Here is a 16,159-nt window from a genome sequence, read left to right as displayed (position 1 = left end):
AATTTTGGGCTCAATGATGGTCATAAATTGAGGACTACCCGTACTCTTTTTTTTTTTCTTCTTCCACCAAGAACTTGCAAAGATCTCGGTTTCCTGTGGCCGAGAAAACCCAGGGTCACTGGTAGGGGAAGCATGAGAGTGGGGAGTCCCAGAGTATCACTCCTCCCGCTTAGTCACAGGACTCCGATGGCTATTCCCCCTCTTCAGTCGCAGAATCAGTGTGGGGTATTCGAGAAGATGCTTGGCTTTGAGTAGGAGACACCAACTCTCGTAAACTTGAACTTTGATGTCCACATTCCTAGTCTAAGATAATAATCCACAGCACATTGTCAGTGGCGGGATTCAAAATATTTTACTATCGGTTCTGTGGGCATGGCTTGGCTTGGTGGACATGGCAGAGGAAGGATACTGCAAAATCCCCATTCCCTCCCCACCCCACTAACCTGCTTTCCAGCTCCGTTCTCCTGTGCGGGGCAACCAAAGGTGTCAAGCCCGAAATTGAATTTATGTGTAGCCATTTTAGTTAGGATTAGTATATATTCTTTTTCTTACTTTCTCTATGGCCGCGGGGAAGAGTTTCAGGCTTGCCGGGGGAAGGAGTGGAGATAAGAGTTGTTTAGGCTAGGTGATTCTTCTTCCCGTGGGAAAATGAGCTGTCCGTGCTTAGGTCCCTTGAGGTGGAGATTTATGACATCAAGCAACGTTGAATTACTTCTATTGGAGAATGTGACTTTGGGGGGGTTGTTTCTAACTTTTAATATTGTGGGGCAATTCTGGGTTGGGTCAGATCTGGAATTACCGTGGACTTTGGCAATCTGATGCTTTCCTAAATAAAATAAATTGCTTTGGAAGATGGACTTTGTTCTTTTCTTTTTAAATGGATTTCATCACTTGGAAACTTGACATTATTCCGGAAACCTGACAGAGGACCCAGCCAATTAGCTGGAACTTGGGAGACATAGAATAGATGGGGGCGGGGCCAGTCAGAGGTGGTATTTGTTGGTTCTCCAAACTACTCAAAATTCCCGCTACCGGTTCTCCAGAACCAGTCAGAATCGGCTGAATACCACCTCTGCACATCGTCCACAAATTGGCAGTTGTGTCCACAAGAGCAAACCCAGCACACTTCAGGCCGCATTCAAAGGCTGCCATTTTAATTTTTTTTGAGAGCCGCCTCCTCCTCCCCCAACCCTAATGACTCACTGCGCCATACCCATAAAAATTTCAATTGTGATGTTTATAATAAGCAGTCTCCAACTTTTGTCACTTGGTGGCCCGGCGAGGGAAGAGGGGAACAAAGCAGTGATCTTTTGCACACGTATGCGTGTAGTTCGACTTGCACAATCGGTGGGCCGGAGCACAAGCACATGTGTGTGCAGATGATTGCACAAGTTGAGCTGCATGCACCTACGTACGGGCACATTTGCACAAGTTACGTGTGTGCTTAACACTGGCGTGGCCTGGTTGCAAATACGCCTTGATCTGTTAGTGGGCCCCGGCCCCGGGGGTTGAGGGACCCCTGATTTATATTAAATTGCTTATTTTGATAGCAGACTTCAGTTGTGATTTATTCTGCCTATGGTAAACTACTAGTTGTTCTTCAGAGCTGTGTGGTTCAGTATAAAAGCACTTGAAATCCATAGATAAAACAATTCAGAGGAATTGTCTTGTGTAAATGAGCTTTACTTCCATTTATTTTTTTCTATAATCTACCACCATGATGGCGAACCTTGTGCAAGCACACGAGCCTTAGCCAAATTTACCTGCACTGCGCATGTGCGCGCCTCCCAGCTGATTTTCGGCCCGTTTGAGGCCTTTTTCGCCCTCACAGAGGCTCGAGAGAAGCCTCTGCAGCCTCAGGAGGCTGAAAAATGGGCCTTCTGGAAATACCGGAAGTGCCCCAAAACGGGCCCGTTTTCAGCCTCACAAGGCTGCAGAGGCATCCCTCAAGCCCCCAGGAGGGCGAAAATGGCCTCCCCCAGCTCCAGAGGCCCTCTGGAGGCTGAAAACAGCCACTTCCGGTATTTCCGGAAGGCCCATTTTTTGGCTTCCAGAGGCTGCAGAGGCTTCCCTCGAGCCCCCAGGAGGGTGAAAATGGCTTCAAACGGGCTGAAAATCGGCTGGGAGGTGCGCACACGCACAGTGCAGGTAAGGGGCCATGACGGAGGTGTTGCGTACGCATGCGCAGGAGCGGCAGGGCGCATTGTATTTTTAGGTGCCGGCACGCATCCGCTTTCAGCACACCACAACAAAAAGGTTCGCCAGTCACTGATCTACCAAATGTCATTTTCCTACAAAAAAAGTGGCAGAGAGGGTTCTACCTGTTTGATCATTTTCCTTATGAAATATATAGAAAACCACCTGGGAAAATGTATAAGGTAGGTAGTCCTCGACTTACAATGGTTCACTTAGTGACCATTCAAAAATGCAACAGTACCGAAAAAAGTTGACTTATGGCTGTCTTTCCACACTTATATCCTTTGTAGCATCCCCATGATCCTGGGTTCGAAATGCAGGTGCTTGGCCACCAACTCATACTTATGACCGTTGCTGTGTCCCCCAAGGTCTTGTGGTCCCCTTTTGTGACCTTCTGACGAGCAAAGTCAACGGGGAAACCAGATTCATTGAACATCAAAGTTACTAACTTAACAACCCGAGGATGCCGCAACCATCATAAATATGAGTCAGTTGCAAAGTGTCGGAATTTTGATCAGGTGACCATAGGGATGGTGCAATGGTCGTTAACTGTGAAAAACGGTCATTTGTCATGTTTTTCACGCCATTGTTAATTTTGAATGGTGATTAAACACACCGTTGTAAGTGAAGGACGAGTTGTATAGGATTCCCTGCTTGAGCGTGGGGGTTAGACTAAGACCTTCCAAGTACTTTCCAACCCTAATTATTGGCAGAAACAAAAGGAAGTTGACAGAGCAAATTTTCCACTGCTTCGCCTTCCAGCCATCCTTGTGTCCCCTTCTCTCCAAAAATCTTTTCAGCCAAGGCACAGTTTCAATCTTCCCACAGGAAAAACCAAGAAATTTTGGGGAATTCCCTACTTAAGCATTCTTCCGCTGCTCGCTTGGAATTCCTAACGCCAGCACAGCAACCGTTTCTCTGCGACAGAAGCAGATAACAGATAATCAGAGTTGGAAGGGACCTTGTAGGTCATCTAGTCCAACCCCCTGCCCAAGTGGGAGACCCTACACCATTTCCGACAGATGGATGTCCAATCTCTTCTTGACAGTCTCAAGTGATGGCGTTCCCACAACTTCCAAGGGCAACTTCTGTTCCATTGGTTGATTGTTCTCACTGTCAGAAAGTTTCTCCTTATTTCCAGGTCAAATCTCTCCTTGTTCAGTTTCCATCCATTATTCCTTGTCTGGCCTACAGGAGCTTTAGAAAATAGCTTCACTCCTTCCTCTCTGTGGCACCCCTCAAATATTAGAAGACTGCAATCATGTCTCCCCTGGTCCTTCTCTTCACTAGACTAGCCAGGCTCAGTTCCTGTAATATGTTTTAGTCTCCAGTCCCCTGATCATCCTGGTTGCTCTTCTCTGTACTTTTTCTAGAGTCTTAACCTCTTTTTTATAATGTGGTGACCAAAACTGGATGCAGTACTCTAGGTGTGGTCTTACTAAGGCTTTACAGAGTGGTATTAGTACCTCACTTGATCTCGATTGTATCCCTCTGTTAATGCAACTTAAGATTGCATTGGCTTTTTTGGCTGCTGCTGCACACTGCTGGCTCCTATTTAGCTGGTTGTCCACTAAGACTCCAAGATCCCTCTCACAGCTACTGCTATTGAGCCTGGTTTCACCCAGTCTATATGTGTACTTTTTTTAGTTGCAATTAAAGCGAGTTTTCCGATGCCGGATGAGTTGCAGGCTCTGGTTGAAGCTTTTCCCGCAATCGGAGCATTTGTAGGGCTTCTCTCCTGTGTGAATCCGCTGATGCCGGATGAGGTTCGTGGCCTGGTTAAAACGCTCCCCACAATACGAGCAGCCATACGGCTTCTCACCCGTGTGAGTCCGCCAGTGACGTTTCAGGTTTGAGTTGTAGCTGAAAGTCTTCCCACAGATGTCGCAAATCTTCCGGCTTTTCGCCTTCCGGGTTCTCGGAAGCTCCGGGGAGCGAGGGAACCCGGGTCCCTGAGCAGCCGATCGGTCCTGCCGGCTGTCGGCAGGTTCGGCCTCTGATTGAATCTGCGGGTCCTGGTTTGTGAAGGCAGCCAATAACTCCTGAGGAGCGTCTCTCGCCCAGGGTTGCCTGCTCCAAGAGCTCACAGCTTCTGGAGAAGGGGGAAAAACAATAAAATCCAGAATTGTTCACACAAGACAATCGCTTCTGAACCAGAAGGGACAAACTGGGCTGAGGAAACTCTTCAGCACCAGCGGCTAAATTTAACAGAATAACAGAATTGGACGGGACCTTGGAGGTCTTCTAGTTCAGGGGTCGCCAACCTTTTGGACCTCAGGGACCACCAAACTCATAATTTGAAATCCCGGGGACCACTAACCGGTTCTGTGGACATGGCTTAATTTGTGGGTGTGTCTTGGTGGTCATGTGACAGGCTGGGTATGGCTTGTATGTAAATGTTATAAATATTTATATAAATATATTTTTTTTCATAAAAAAGAGCAACTTTTACCCAAAATCAGGCAAAGCAGGCAGGCAGATTGAGTTGCTCACAGAATCACAGATTCACTTAGAGATCTATGTTTCTGCCATCGGCTAGCTCAGTCTCCACTGCTTCAGTCCTAAGGAAGATTCGGCTCATCTAAAGATTAGCTAGAAAGCAAGAAATCCAACGATTTCCTGCTTTCTAGCTAATCTAAATCTTCCGGCACAGAACACCTGATGGTAGGAAAAAGGAAAAATAGCAATTTAGCAGGCAAGTTTTCCAGGTAAGGAGTGAGTGGGCGGGAAGTGTTCCGCAGCCTGTGCAGCCTGGATTAATTGCTTTAGGGGGGTGCTCTGGGGGTGACATTTCTCTGCGGACCACCAAAATTTTCTCGCGGACCACCAGTGGGCTGCGGTCCACCAGTTGGCGACCACTGGCATAGAACACAATGAAACATAACTGAATACAATATAATGAAATGGTATGGAACAGAATAGAATGAAACATAACCAAACATAACGCAGACAGACTTCAGTGGGATATAAATGGAATAAATATTCAACAAAATATAATAAACTATTGCCCTGAGCTCCTTGAAGAAAGGGAGGAGCAGGGGCTCAGCGGTTAAGATGCTGGTAAAGCTGGCAGCCCAGGTTTGAGACCCAAGTGCCACATGACTGAGTGAGTTCCCATCCTAGCCTCAGCTCCTGCCCACCTAGCAGTTCGAAAGCATCCTAATGCAAGTAGATAAATAGGTACCACTTCGGTGGAAAGGTAACAGTCCTCCGTGACTTCATGCAGGCCACATGACTGCGGAAATGTCTTTGGACAGCCCTGGGTTCAGTGCCCTTGAAAAGGAGATGGGCATCACTGCCTATAGTCAGATACAACTGGCGGAATAAAATCCATGAGGCGACTCCTTTTTTTTTAACCTTGAAGAAAAGACTCTGTTAGCCTATACATTCGGCCACTGGCAAAGAGGAGGCAATGCAGTGGTGGTATTCTACTGGTTCGGCCTGGTTCGACCGAACCGGTAGTAAAGAAACAGCTACCGGTTTGGCTGAACCGGTATTTCTTTTCCTTTCCCTCCCAACGATCAGCTGTTCTGACAATCAGCTGTTCCGGGATCCCCCTTGCTGTCTTACTGCTTCACCCAGGAGGCTTCCCTGAGGCCCAGGAGGCAAAAAGGTGTGTGTGTGTGTGTGTGTGTGTGTGTGTGTGTGTGCGCGCTGCCCCCCCCATGCTCCGTTTTTTTGCCTCCTGGGCCTCAGGGAAGCCTCCTGGGAGCAAAATGGGCTCCGTTTTTGCGGGGGGATGCATAAAAAGAAAGCCACACCCACCCAGTCACATGGCCACGCCCACTTAGCCACGCCCACAGAACCCGTAATAAAAATATTTGCATCCCACCCCTGAGGCAAGGACAGCAAATGTGAAATTCTTACCCAGAGTCACATCTCCTTTTCTTTCAGTCTCCGCCTCCCTGCCTGGGCTCCTGTAGGGTTTTTTAGAAGATTCCTCCTCTCCAACTGGGAAATTCACCGTCAACACTTGGAACAGGATCTGAAAAAAAAGAGAGGCTTGGCTGAGTTCTTAGCCAAAGACAAAGGGCCTGCGGAGGGAGCCCATGTCAGGAAGGATGGCAGGATTGGCATTATGACGGAAGCCCCGCCTCTTTGGGGGAAGAGTTTCCACCCCCACCGGCCATCTTGCAAATTACAACCTTGTACAGACCAACACGAAAGGGGAGATTTTCTCCTCTCATAATGTCAGAATTTGCAGTTGGGAGGGAGGGATGGAGATTCACCAACCAATCTAAAGAAGGCCGGGTTTTACACAACTTGCAGCCAAACACATTTCTGAGAGCAGTGCGGTTGGTCCTCAACTTCTGACCACAACGGAGCCCAAAATTTCCACCGCTAAGCAAGACGACAGTGATTGAGTTTTGTCCCGTTTCACAAACTCTCTGTTGTGGTTCGCCAGCAGCCTGTGCAGATTGGCAGCAGAATCGGACAGTGGGAAAGAATGGGGACGAATCCAGGAGTCTGGAGAGGACTCGGATGAGGGTCCTACGTCTGATGCAGAGATGGGGCCAGGACCATGTGGGAGTGGGGTGCTGACTCCGGAGCCTCTGGAGTCTGGCAACAGTGAGGCAGAGGACCCAGGGGAGCCCGTTCCCAGTGCGCGTGTGCGCAGAGCTGCTAGAAGGCAACAGCAGCTGAGACAAAAGGGGCGACGCGGGATTAAGGCTTGGAGGTGATTGCCCCTCCCATAAGGGATAAAGGTCAGGCAAAGGTGAAGAAACCTTTGCAGGAAGCAAAGTCATTCATTCTGTTCGGATTAAACCTTGAAACTCCGTGTGGACTTTGTACTTAGGTTGGGGTTGTTGTTTTTTAACTTCATTTGGCAGTTTAGTTGTTGGCAGCAATTCAAAGGAGAGAAAGGTGGGTGCTTATCTTGAGGGACTGTTTGGGACTCATTACAGGCTGGGAATGAACATAATTCCCAGCGTTGAAATAAAACAAGAGTTTTAACTAAGCGTGGGCTTAATTACAGTCTCAGGAAGCCTTGGTCAGAACACTCTCTTGCCACAGTGGTCGCAGAAGGGGGGAATAAAATGACCCCCGGAGACTGTGAAGGTCATAAATATGAGTCAGTTGCCAAGCGTCTGACTTTTGACCAGGTGACCACGGGGAATTTAGTAGCATAATATTAGAGCTGCCAATTTGCAGGAATAAATTGCAGTTCCCTATTAAAAGTCAACACTTTCTGGCAACGCCCCAAATTAAATATGTTAATATTGTAGTCAAAGGCAACTATACAAGGAGGTGCTCAATTTCAATTGTACAGGTTGTCCTGTTCAATGGAGCCCGAAGTTTGTAAACAAGACCGGTTGCTAAGTGAGTTTTGCCTCATTTTTACAACCTTTCTGGCCAAACTTTCTTGATAAGTTAATCACTGCAGCTGTTACACATAGTAACACGGATATTAAGTGAATCTGGCTTCCCCATTGACTTTGGTTATCCGAAGGTCACAAAAGAGGGTCATATGTCCCTGCGACACTGCAACTGTCATAAATATGAATCAGTTGCTAAGTGCTTAACTTTCCCTCCCCATTCCCCCCAGAGCCCACCCCGTGTTTTTGGATTTTTATTTTTAAAATATACATCAACATCAATACATGAACAGTGTGGCATCTGAGTATCATTCATTTTGGGACAAGTGCCATATGAAGAAGGAGAAGGAGAAGAAGGGAGGAGGAGGAAGAGGAAGAGGAAGAGGAGGAGGAGGAGGAGGGGAGGAAGAAGAGGAAGTGAAAGAGAAGGAGGAGGAATAAGGAGGAGGAGGAGGAGGAGGAGGAGGAGGAGGAGAGGAAGAGAAGAAGGAGGAGGGGAGGAAGAAGAGGAAGTGAAAGAGAAGGAGGAGGAATAAGGAGGAGGAAGGAGGAGGAGGAGGAGAAGAGGAAGAGAAGAAGAAGGAGGGGAAAAGAAGGGGAGGAGGGTGCAGAAGAAGAAGAGGGAGAGGAGGAGGGGAGGAAGAAGTGAAAGAGAAGGAGGAATAAGGAGGAGGAGGAGGAGGAGGAGGAGGAGGAAGAAGAAGAAGAGGAAGAAGAAGAAGAAGAAGAAGAAGAAGAAGAAGAAGAAGAAGAAGAAGAAGAAGAAGAAGAAGAAGAAGAAGAAGAAGAAGAAGAAGAAGAAGAAGAAGAAGAAGAATTGACCATTTGACTTGGGAACGCTGCAACCCTCATCACTATGAAAAATGGTGTCGAGTCACTTTTAACAATGCCCTGTAACTTCAACCTGTCACCAAACGAACTGTTGTAAGTTGAGGACTACCCACACAAAATCTTTCTCACTTCTTTACCGACCGGTTTGCTGCGACAGAAGCCCGGCTCTTACCGTCTGCATCTGCCTCTTATTTTCCTGCTGCTTCAGCAGGAAATCCTCCGCCAGGGCGACTGCTTGGGAACAGGTCTCGGGGTGTCTTCTCTTCACCCAGCCCTGCATTTCGGGGGGCAGGATGGTCAGGAAGTGCTCCAGGATCAACAGATCCAGGATTTGCTCTTTGGTATGCTTCTCTGGCTTCAACCACTGATGGCAAAGGTACCCCAGCCGGCAAAGAGCCTCTCGGGGACCCTCGGCTTCCTGGTAGCAGAACTGGCGGAAGTGCTGGCGTTGCAATTCCGCGCTTCTCACTTCCTCCTCCAGAGCTGCTGCTTCTTCTCCTTCTCTTTTTTTCTTAAGCTTCCTGATGTCTCCATCTCTCTCCCGCCTACGAGACTCTGGATTCTTTCCAGCGTGCTGGGATGACTGCTTCGCCCTCTGCTCTTTGGCTGCTGGGCATCTCTCTTGCTCCACAGAGGGGGAAAAATCGGGAATATTGTCTCGTTGTGCGGCCTCCGATGGCTCCACGTTTCCCCATCCGGAACGTGAGGATTGCATGGTGTGCAGGAATGCCTGCCACTGAGTCTCCCAGCAATCGGACAGTCCCTTCTCCGGTTCCTGAGGTGCGGGCTCTTTCAGATACCCCCCGATGGTCCCCACTTGCATGACTCGAGGGAAGCCCGCCTCCCCGCTGGAAGTCTGAATTCCAGTCCATTCCTGTTTCTCCGTTTTGATGGCGGCTGTCGCTTGGCACTCTGGAGGCCGAGCGTCTGAATCTGGAGCGGACATCTTGTTCTGCTTGGTGGACATTTTCTTTCCTAGAACCGGTTACGTTTCACCAAGAAGACGAAGGGTCTGGACTGCAGAGGTTAAAGCCTGACGGGGAAAAAAAAAGATATTGAAGATGTTCAACGAGTTCTTTGTGACTTTTGATTGGTGGAGCCAATCAATTGACTTTTTTTTATTTTTTTTTTAATTTTAAACAACAAACATAAACAAACACAAAACATGCAACATTAAATAAAATCTTCTTTCCATTATACAGTGTATCTCTTGTGCACAATATCAGCAGTCATATCTTCCTGTTTTTATATTACAATTCATACTGTATATAACTACTATTCGTTTCGTATCATATTATTATCAAATCAATTTTTTTTGTAAAAAGTTTTTTTTTAATTTTTACACATCTCTTCATGTGAGCGACATGTTTCCAGCTTATAACACTTGTACATAATCATACTTTCATTTCCATTAATCTTATATAATATCATCTCATATTATTATCCATTTCACTCATCTTTAAATAAATTTGCATTTCATATTTCAATTCATTAATTCAATATCAATATCATTTCATCCACACATAGGTTTTCAATTCTTTATCCCCTATTATTTCCATTTTCAGCTTACCACCTATTTTATTTTACATTACACATCGTTATTATCCTTAATTTTCTCTGAGCTGATGTATAATAAACAATCTAAAAACAGTAAAAATAGAATAAAGCCAATATATTTAGGAGCCACATATTTTCCATTCCCCTACTTTAATCCTAATAAAATATTCTGATTATACACTTCTAATATCCATTAAATAATCAACTGTATATTTTAAAATGTATATATTTTAAAGTGTCCCTTCCAATCAATCGCTAAAATAAATATGTCTCATTTTATCACTTAAATTCATTAATAATCATATATATTTTTAATTCATTTAGATTCCCCTATTTTAGTCCTCCAAAAAAAGGGTTCATAACAGCATAATTCATATACAGTTCTATCTATCTATCTATCTATCTATCTATCTACACGGATCTTTGGTTATTCGGGTTTTCTCCCGCGTAAGATTGGAAGTATCTAGGCAACGTTTCGATGAAGTCTCATTCATCATCTTCAGGCTTGTGTCTTCGGCTCTGTGCTTCTCAGAGTGAAGCACATTGAGAAGCACAGAGCCGAAGACACAAGCCTGAAGATGATGAATGAGACTTCATCGAAACGCTGCCTAGATACTTCCAATCTTACGCGAGAAAACCCAATAACCAAAGATCCACAAATACCCATGAGAACCTCAGAAAACAAATACACACACACACACACACAAACACACACATATACATATATATATATATACACACACATACACACATACATACATACATACATACTGTATATATAGTTATACATTCCTAAAATATTTCCCAGCAGGTTTTAAACTAAATACCAATATACATTCCATGTGGTATCCCCTTTGAAGAATCCCTAACCCTTATCTCTAAATTTTTTGGCTTTATTATTTCTTTTAATTTTAGTCAGCTTTCCCTTTTCTGGATTTCCCCAGTTTTTCTTCTTTTTTCCTTCTAGTATTTCACCCATCTTCTCCCCCACCCTTTCCTGTTCTCTTTTTTGAAGTTTCTTCTTGTAGAACTTCTTCTTTTGTTTAATCCTGGGAACATTTTCTCTTTTATTTATTAACTCTGTCATCAATGTCATAGTTTTAATTCCTTTGATATCTTTTGGCAATATCTCTTGTTCTCCATGTTCATCTGAGTCACGTTCTTCTTCCTTTAACTCCACCTCTTCTTCTACAAATTGCATCGCCATTATTTTCTTTGCCAGTGTCCAATAATTCCCTTCTGTCAGATTCGTGTATCTGTCATTTCTTCGGTGGAAGAAGAAAAGGGTGGGGGGGACTGATAAAGAAATCCTTTCTTGATGTAACCTGAATATATTTAATCTTATATCGAATTTGTATAACCCACACATGATACAATGGCGGGAGGAAACCCAGATAGCCGGAACCTATCACCTCTGAGAGGCACAGCCAGGAGATGAGAAGACCATAAAAATTCCACAGTGAGATGTGTCCTGAGAACCTCTGGAAAACTTCGTTCTGAAAGGGGGTGAGGGGAAATTAGGTATGCTCTGGGAAATTGTGAAAAAGATCGTTCCTTACGAAAGGGATGGGAGGGGAATTAACATACTGGCTTTTGTTTCACTAAATACACATCGAGATAAGGGGAGGGGTTCTACACTCCCTTATCTCTCCCTATATGCCTGAGAGATCTTAGACGCTGCTTTGAACTCCTACATGAATTGTCTCATCTCAATAAAGGATTCCTTTTTTGATACATTTGGTTTTCAGAAGTTCATTCTTGTTAATTGAATGAGAAAAAGTTCTGTAGCCTGACACCTTCTTTCTTTCAGCATTCCTCTTACAATTTGCAATTCCAACTTAAAGTCTTTGCTTATTTCTTCCATATTTTAAATCTGTTATTAAATTTGGCAATCCGTGCCAAAAATCTACTTTTATCTTTGTTTCCCTTATTAATCCTTCTGTCACAATCAACACCCAACAGTCCCAGGAAATTGCATTTGTATATCCTTTTAATACAATTTCTCCCCTCTTTTTTTAAGTTTCCGGGTTTTTTGTTATTTTATTAGTCTTTTATCTCATAACAATTATAAGACCAGTAATTTTCCATGAAATTCTGTAGGAAAAATTCTTTAACCATTAGATGATGTTCTGTATCACTTTCCACTTTTCAAAGTTTTCTTTTCTCTCTTCAATTATATTATATTAATTATATTAACGTTATTTTCAATCATTTCCACTGTTAGCTTTCTTAAAAATAGTCAATTCCAGGCAAGTCCAGCATTTTATCCAATGCCTAATTAATGCCAAATTATATATATTATTCCAGATTTAGCCTCTAATTCTGCTGTAGGTTTTTATACTCCAATTTTGTTTACCTTATATTTTCCTCTTATTTTCTGTTCACCGCTATGATACTCTTAAGCAAGGGCTCTTTCTTTCTGCTTCTCAGGGTTGTTAAGAAGGAATCAAGTTCTTTTATCTGGTTACAAGTCGCTCACCGCTTCACCTCTCCAGCGCATGCTTAAGTCCCGGTAGCTTTCCGTCTTCAAGGCTGCCATTAAACTGCCGTTTCTCTCTGTTTTCCAGGGGAGTAATGCCTAGCTAGGGAGGGGAGATGCAGCTCCCCTCGACCCAGCAGGCAGTCTCCCCCTCTTCCCCCCCTCCGCAAGGTGGGTCAGATGACTCCGGTCCCAGTGGGGACCCTTCCACCAAGGTAAACCCGGATCAAAGCCACACACGATTGCAGACTGATCCATCGTCGACGGAAATGCCACCGGAAGTCCCTTTATTATCAAATCATTATCGCACTGTAATTACAAATTCATCTCATCTTTTTTGGAGCAAGAATCAACTAATATAAAGCCTAGTTTATAGTATCATTAATTTCCAAATAATCAAGCATAGAAAATCATATTATAATTCTTTCCATAGTAATCACTTGTAACATATTTTTACATTATATTATTTTAACTATTATGTTATATTTATATTTCTCTAATTTCTTGTCTAACCACTGATAAAAATAAATCCCATATTTTATAATATTCTTTTCTTCTTGCTCTCTAACGGCAAATGTCAATCTACTCATTTCTGCACATTCCATTTTTTCTTTATCACTTCATCCTCTTGTTGGAGCTTTTTCATTTTTCCAGTTTTGCACAAATACAATTCTAGCTTCTGTCAAAATATTAACAAACAAATATGTCAATTCTTTACTGTATCCTTCAGGTAATATGCCCAATAAAAATATCTCTGGTTTCAAATCTATATGCTGTTTTGTCATTTTTTCCAACCATGTATGAATTTTAGTTCAATCAATGGTCTTTTCAACTGGATGTTTCTGTTAGGAGGAAAAGAAGTAAGGGAATAAGTTAAGGCACCCAAATCACTGCTTTTTCTCCTGTGAAGGAAGCCACCCCACTTCCCAGACAGAAGAAGAAACCATGAGGCAGCAAATAATCCAAACACAATACAAATAATTAAATCATAAAGGGAAGAAAAGCCCTGTTTGGCTCATTAGCAGAACTCATACCTCAGGCAAGCTCAAGTGTAAACACTTGAGATAAATCTAACCACAAAAAACACAATTAGCACTAGAATGTAGCAAAAGAGCAAACATAATAGCTGTTGCTTGTTAGACCAATTACCAGAACAAATAGACATAGGAATTAGATTTCTCAACCTGGCTTTCTTTCTTGAACAGAGATTAATCTTCCTCCTTCCAGAAAGAATTGAATAGGGAAAATTACCCCATCAATAAACACAGGATTCAACATCACCAAGCACAGACTTAAACCAAAAACCAGTTTTAGACAAAAACTCAAAGGGTATAGAACAATCACAATTAGAATATCAGTCTTTTTAGCTAGCCAAGAAACTTTGCTGAATGTCACTTGTCTTGGTTTCTTGCCATTAAAAGACCCCTTTCTGGCAACTCTGCTTCGTTATTCTATTTATTCTCCAAAGCGTTGTTTCCCGGCTGGAAGAATCCTCATCGGGAGGCATTTTTCTCCCAACACTTGTAAGATCACTTCTGTGTCTTTTCAACGTCTTTGGCTGCGTCTAGGAAGGAAGATGCTATAGATTTGCTTTGCGCTTCCTCTCCATGAACCTATAGATTTGCTTTGCGCTTCCTCTCCATGAACCTTCCAACACCGCGTTCCCTCATCCTTGGCAGCTTCAAGCTGGCTGGGGAATTCTGGGAGTTGAAGTCTACACATCTTGAAGTTGCCAAGGTTGAGAAACACCGCTCTAATATTAACAGATTAACAGAGTTGGAAGGGGACCTTGTAGGTCATCTAGTCCAACCCCCTGCCCAAGCAGATCCTACACCGTTTCTGACAAATGGCAGTCCAGTCTCTTCCTGAAAGCTTCCAGTGATGAAGCTCCCACAACTTCCGAAGGCAAAGCTATTAATTGGTTTATTGTTCCCACTGTCAGAAAATTTCTCCTTATTTCTAGGTTGAATCTCTCCTTGATTAGTTTATCATATCAGAATCAGAATAGAGCTGGAAGGGACCTTAGAGGTCTTCTAGTCAAACCCCCTGCTCAGGCAGGAGACCCTATACCATTTCAGACAAGTGATCAGTCTCTTCTTAAAAACCTCCAGAGATGAAGCACCCATCACTTCTGAGGGGAAGCTGTTCCACTGGTTAATTGTCCTCACTGTTATGAAGTTTCTCCTCAATTCCAGGTTGCTTCTCACCGTGATTAGTTTCCATCCATTGTTTCTTCTCTTGCCTTCTGGTGCTTTGGAAAATAAGTTGACCTCCTCCTCTTTGTGGCAGCCCCTCAAATCTTGGAATACTGCTATTATATCTCCCACAAATCCTTCTTTTTTCTAGATGAGCCAAACCCAAACCTTGCAATCATTTGTCATGTTTTAATCTCCAGGCCTTTAATCATCTTAGCTGCTCTTCTCTGAACTTTTTATCTATTTTTTTCCTCCTAGCAGAATCCACAAGGAGATAGTTTTATACACACACACATAAAATCTCCTTCTCTGAACTATCTATCTATCTATCTATCTATCTATCTATCTATCTATCTATCATCTATCTATCTATCTATCTATCTATCTATCTATCTATCTATCTATCTATCATCTTAACATGGTGAGGTTTGTATTTGCAGTTTCATTTTAATCCTAGGATTGTTTTCATTAAGTTTCCTCTAATAGGAATTCTGGGTGCTGATCAGCAGGAGAATCAGAGCTCAAATAGGATCCCCGGAATAAGCTTGGGACAACAATTCCCTGAGAGTCATAAATTCACAGAAGCGTAAGAATATATGTAGAACAAAAACTCACATGGGGCTAGGGGAAGATTCCCACTACAAATGTTTAGAAAACATAGAACACGGAAAACAAAATATATAAATAGCAATTACAGGTAGGCCTCAATTTACAAGCACAACTGAGCCCCCAAATCCTGTTGCTAAGTGAAACAGTTGCAAAGTAACTTTTGCTCCATTTTATGACATTTCTTGCCACCGTTGTTAAGTGAATCACTGCAGTTGTGAAATTAGTAACTTAATGGTTTGAGGTGAATCTGGCTTCCCCACTGATTTACTTATCAGAAGGTCACAAAAAGGGATCATACTGCCACCATCATAAATGTGAGGCAGCTGCCAAGTGTTTGCATTTTCATCACTTGTCCATGGAGATACGGCAATGGTTGTAAATGTGAAAAACGGTCACGGGTCACTTTTTTTTCCCCAGTGTCATAACTTGGAACGGTCACTAAACAATTGGTAGTAAGTCGAATTCCCTTAAAATTTTGTACCAAGTCCCTCAAAGTGTCCCCTGCAGAAGTAGCTGTGGGGGAAAAAAAAATACTACAATAGCTCAGCAACAAGACAGAAACGAGAGCGAAACCCCATCGAAGCCAGGCGCAGCGTATAAAAACACGCTCTTCAGCACCAGAGCGTGACACACGCCCACGTGAACCGAGATTCCCATCCATAAGGACTAGAAACTTGTTTGTCACCGTTGCAAAGTTATTTCCCCGAGCTGCTGTATACGCACGCACGTGGTGCCGAACTAACGAATCTGCTGCCCCAATCCCAATGCAACTGGAAAGCCCTCTGGAGAAACTGGGAGGGAATATCAATCCAACAATCGGTCAATCAATTCAAACCAACTTTCTGTACTGCAAAATTTGCATTATACTTCCATGCACGCTCCCGCTCTGCCCGCCCTGGACTTACAGGTCCGCCTTCTCTCTGTTCCAGCCAAACCAAGCTCACTTTGCTTTAATAATACTTTGCTAGTGGGCT

General features: G+C 43.6%; 1 protein-coding gene across 1 annotated transcript; it reads right to left on the bottom strand.

Annotated features, from left to right (window-relative positions):
* Window positions 1-3,488: 3,488 nt before the first annotated feature.
* LOC148126610 (zinc finger protein 24-like) lies at window positions 3,489-16,159 on the bottom strand. The gene is made up of 4 exons (XM_087928326.1): window positions 16,091-16,159; window positions 8,518-9,378; window positions 6,064-6,181; window positions 3,489-4,288 (listed from the first exon to the last, which is right to left on the bottom strand). The coding sequence occupies exons 2-4, from the start codon at window positions 9,310-9,312 to the stop codon at window positions 3,840-3,842; spliced, it is 1,362 nt and encodes a 453-aa protein (XP_087784452.1). The 5' UTR covers window positions 9,313-9,378; window positions 16,091-16,159; the 3' UTR covers window positions 3,489-3,839.

The sequence above is a fragment of the Pseudonaja textilis genome, chromosome 2 (genome assembly GCF_049901715.1).
Source record: "Pseudonaja textilis isolate UNSWEBS1 chromosome 2, rPseTex1.2, whole genome shotgun sequence".
Lineage (NCBI taxonomy): Eukaryota > Metazoa > Chordata > Lepidosauria > Squamata > Elapidae > Pseudonaja > Pseudonaja textilis.
Note: the sequence above shows the minus strand (reverse complement) of the source record. Positions and strands in the feature narration are given on the sequence as shown.

Bases quoted from the DNA above. Each gene is read 5' to 3' on its own strand.
- LOC148126610 (XM_087928326.1), bottom strand. From the start codon at position 9,312: ATGTCCACCAAGCAGAACAAGATGTCCGCTCCAGATTCAGACGCTCGG. The intron at 6,182-8,517 runs GTAAGAGCCGGG...CTTTTTTTTCAG, and splicing joins ATAAGAGGCAGATGCAGACG to ATCCTGTTCCAAGTGTTGAC. The intron at 4,289-6,063 runs GTAAGAATTTCA...CCCCTTCTCCAG, and splicing joins AAAAGGAGATGTGACTCTGG to AAGCTGTGAGCTCTTGGAGC.